Source organism: Aquila chrysaetos (genome assembly GCF_900496995.4).
Source record: "Aquila chrysaetos chrysaetos chromosome W unlocalized genomic scaffold, bAquChr1.4 W_unloc_2, whole genome shotgun sequence".
Taxonomy (NCBI): domain Eukaryota; kingdom Metazoa; phylum Chordata; class Aves; order Accipitriformes; family Accipitridae; genus Aquila; species Aquila chrysaetos.
This window is the reverse complement of record NW_024470322.1, coordinates 210633-214918: the sequence shown is the minus strand read 5'-3', so window position 1 is coordinate 214918 and position 4286 is coordinate 210633. Positions and strand designations below refer to the sequence as shown.

At 47.1% G+C, this 4286-nt stretch overlaps 1 protein-coding gene across 1 annotated transcript; it reads right to left on the bottom strand.

The window, feature by feature from the left end:
• Positions 1-2226: 2226 nt before the first annotated feature.
• On the bottom strand, positions 2227-3741 carry LOC121232919. Its single transcript, XM_041121416.1, has one exon. It carries the CDS (start codon positions 3739-3741, stop codon positions 2227-2229), a length of 1515 nt encoding a protein of 504 aa, XP_040977350.1.
• Positions 3742-4286: the final 545 nt, after the last annotated feature.

The following is a 4286-nucleotide window of genomic DNA, read 5'->3' as shown; positions in this document are numbered from 1 at the left end:
ATAGGTTCATACAACACATACCATTAAGGTTTTCACAACTGTGGCCATAGGCCAACAATAGAAAATCAATAGCTGCTCTGTTTTATAGCGTAGCATGGCATATAGAATCTATATCTAGCAATAATCCAGAAAGAGCTTGTGATGTAGCATCGCTTTGCGTGCTTAGCCAGCATCCCTCTTGGCCCGTAGCATTTGCAAGCGTTACCCATACGTTCATCTTGGGCTGCGATGGTACCCATATTGCAACCACTACTCTGAGGAGACTGCAGCAGGCAATGACATTTCTAAGTAGGATTTTACCAGTCGTGCCGGCACCCATCGCGGTCCAGTATCTGTGGAGACACAAGCATAACCTCGACCCCAGGTGTCCCGATCCAATGTCGGGGAAGGTTTCGATATGATCCCAAAAGCGAGATTAAGACACAAACGAGGTCAAATGCCGTATAGTCAAAAGAGTTTTTATTATCAAAAGTATCAAAAGTGGAAAAATGGTAGCGATAGGATAGAATGGAAGAAAAGGTAGAAATTAAGCAAGCAGTCGGGATAGAGTTGCAAGGATAGTCACCACCATGGATCCAGCGGCGTCCCGTCGGTCCTCAGGCAAGCAGTCGGTGGTGCGAGTTGCAAGGATGGTCACCAGCACGGATCCAGCGGCGTCCCGTTGGTCCTCAATCTTCAATTCTTTGGTGAGGAAGAAAAGGCCCCCCTTCACCACTTGTTTCTAGGGGTTCTTTATAGGGCATATTTCGATGATGTCATGCGCTGCAGGTTTCATTCATCACACACGACCTTCGCGTGATCGATACCAGAAACCAATATCTTATCAGCTCCAGCCCAGTTTCCTCCCCTGGATGCCTCAATGGCCTGGTAATCGTCCTTATGGACAGAGGAGTGTCCCGCTTAAACCGGCCATCTTGGAGACAAAGGGCTCTGGATGAGCAGTTCACAGTTCCTTGATGACAGCCCAGTCCCTCATACCTCACAATCTTTGAGGCAAATGGTTCGAGATAACAATTCAGCCTCTTACACCACCCCGTGGCTCAAAGATTGTTTCAGGACCCATGGTGGTTTTGAGAAAAGATAGCTATATAGAAAAGCCAGAAAAGAGCATTTTATACAATCTGTATTACCGACAGTGTGGTTCGGTGCACAGCGCGAATTTGTTTAACACCGTCAGGCAAAATAGTAGTTACAAATTGCATATTAGTTACAACACGTTGAATCAATTGTATAAAGCATGGAATGACACATGGTAAAAAGAATAACATGGCAAAACTACACAACAAGTAAAATAGGATTCGTTTAACCCATGGACCTCTAGGGAGCCAGGAAAACATATCTATGTCCCAGCTTTTCCATGTCTGGACAGGAACATGGGCCAGCTTTTGTATTCCCGCAGTAATTTGTTTAACAATTTTCCCGCTGTCATCAATTTTTAAACAACAGTTAGAATCATTTAGTTTACCACAAACACCTCCTTCCTCGGCTAGCAGGTAATCGAGAACCATGCGATGTTGTAATATTGCTGTTCGCATTTGTGTAGCTTGATCCGCCAATAGATCAAGGGCACGGGCTGTCTCGTTAGTAATGATCTCTAGGACAGCTTGTAACCGGATGATGCGATTTAGGTTATAGATAGGTTCTCGAGCACCGCTAACCCACTCATTGGGGTTCCAGGTGGCAGGTCCATAATGTTGTATGATACGTTGAGGCGTCCACTTGTCTTTGCCCCAGGTTTGACCACTCCCACCTGCTATAGAGGTATCAATGGATCGTCGATATCGATTGAGATCATCATATACTTTAACACCCAGTCCATCCCCTTCATCGTCTGGGAGCAGGAAAAACAAAGGGTGAATTACACCCTCCAAACAGCGGCTTTTTGTGGCAGATGCATTCGGCATTGTTCAGCCACAGGCACCAGCAATGGTCAGCCTGCGTTTGCCAGGAGAAGACAGCGCCACCACAGCGACAATGGCCGTGGGGGAGCTTCCACCCAACCCTTTAGGACTCGATGTTTTAAAAGGAAAAACCTGGATTGATAACCAGCAGCATCTTTAGTTTTAATAGCTGAAATCTGAGCTCCGGTATCTACCAAAAAGGTGACTGGGACTTGTCTTGGTCCCACAATGCCTGTAATTAGTAAATCACCCTGGCCGTTTTCAGTGAGCTGTCTAATATACATCCAACCTTCGCCCCCCCGCTCACCACTGGAAGGCGAAGGATCTAGTTTCCCGCCGGCTCTTGGGTGGCATTTGTTTCTGATAAATCAATCAGGGAAGGTGTGCTCAGGGTAGTATTCTCAAAATCCACTTTTCTGTTTACTGGTTTATCAGGCCACGCTGTTACCAATTTTTCCAATTTGTCTGTTGACATCCCGTCCATTAAGCTACGCGGGATCCCCTTCTGGTATCCCCGCGCCCACAGTATATTACGTTTGTTCGGGATATCTCTCCCCCCCGGCGGTTTAGCAAGGGGTGTTCTCTTATCACTCCCAGGGCACGGAACTATTTTTACTTTAGTCCGCCTCAAGCCCCTGGAGTCTGTTTTGGTGGCTGGAGGGTTAACAGGACCATATTTGCGCCCGTAATTAATTAATTCCTGGGCCACTTCTCCCCAAGTCCAAATTTTCTTATCTGGGGGGCGGCGGTGCTGATCAGGCGTGAATCCTCCTGAAGCAGCCCCAACACTCTCGCCCTGGGGCATCGCCTGTATCTTTCCTTGTAATTGTATACCAATTGGTTTCAGGGAATCAGGGAGTCCCCGTATAAGGGGAGTCATTCGCTCAGGATCCACCAACATCATCATTGGGGACTCCTGCCTAGGCTCCAATTTTCGATCATACATCATCTGCAGACAAGCTGCCTTTTGCACACTCTCCACTAATTGATCAACAGTCCCCGTAATCGCGAGGGGATCTCCCCTCTCCAAGGGGTTCAAACCTCCCGCCCAATAGGCTGCCCGTTGGGTTAAAGACCAGGGGGCACGGTGATTCCCAGTAGTTAAAAACACTCCCGGTCCCCAATACCCTTCCGCCTCCTTTTCACTTAACAGAATCTGGTCCCCCCCCGACAATGATACTCTCCACATATACTCCGTTTCTGACTCCTTAGGGGTTCGGCCAAATTCCTTTTTTAGTTTTGCCAACTCAGTGGTAGTATAGGGGACTTCTTTAGTTGTAACTTGGGGGAACTGGTCTTGCTCATCATCATAAGTATATTCAGTTTTGACTAAAGGTCGCAATGAAGGCAGCTCTAACTTCTCCACTCTCTCTTTTGCTGCCTGCAGGTCCTTAAAGGGGTAGCCAATTTCTGATCTTGGAGGAATTTCCTCACGGACAGTACCTGCAAGGAGCTGCTCCTTAAGAGCAATTTGTAAACGTTTCACTTGGTTTTTTTCTGCTTCAAGTTGTGCTTTTAATCCCGCCACTTGTCCCATAAGGGACTGAACAAGATTTTGGAGGGATTCAATAATTTGAGATTCTGCAGTGAGGTGGCAATCCCTTTCCTCCACTGCTGCGGTCAGACTGGCTCCGAGAACGGCACAGACAATTGCTTTTCCTTTCCCTGACCGCACTCTAGCATCTTTCTGTAAAGCGACCATCCGATCAACAACGCTCTGCAGATTATACCAATTTCCCTGAGCCCAGTCTATCCCAAGCACAGAGGGTCGCGCTTTATGTTTTTCTAAAAAATCAAACAAAGCTTCTTTCCCCAAACGGGCAATTTTGCTATCACCCATCTTATACAAAGCGGGGAAGCAGTTGTCTCAGGAAGGTAGCACGTAAAGTTTCAAACACCACAAGCCTGCCCCCCTTACGTTCCTGAGAGGTCTCACGTATTAAAGTGGGGAAGCAGTCGTCTCAGGAAGGTAGCACGTAAAGTTTCAAACACCTTATAAAAAGCGGGGAAGCAGTCGTCTCAGGAAGGCAGCACGTAAAGTTTCAAACACCACAAGCCTGCCCCCCTTACGTTCCTGAGAGGTCTCACGTATTAAAGCAGGGAAACAGTACGGCACTCTCGTCTCAAGGGATCCTGTCCGTGACGCCAATTTAAATGTCCCGATCCAATGTCGGGGAAGGTTTCGATATGATCCCAAAAGCGAGATTAAGACACAAACGAGGTCAAATGCCGTATAGTCAAAAGAGTTTTTATTATCAAAAGTATCAAAAGTGGAAAAATGGTAGCGATAGGATAGAATGGAAGAAAAGGTAGAAATTAAGCAAGCAGTCGGGATAGAGTTGCAAGGATAGTCACCACCATGGATCCAGCGGCGTCCCGTTGGTC

Bases quoted from the DNA above. Each gene is read 5' to 3' on its own strand.
- LOC121232919 (XM_041121416.1), bottom strand. From the start codon at position 3,741: ATGGGTGATAGCAAAATTGCCCGTTTGGGGAAAGAAGCTTTGTTTGAT.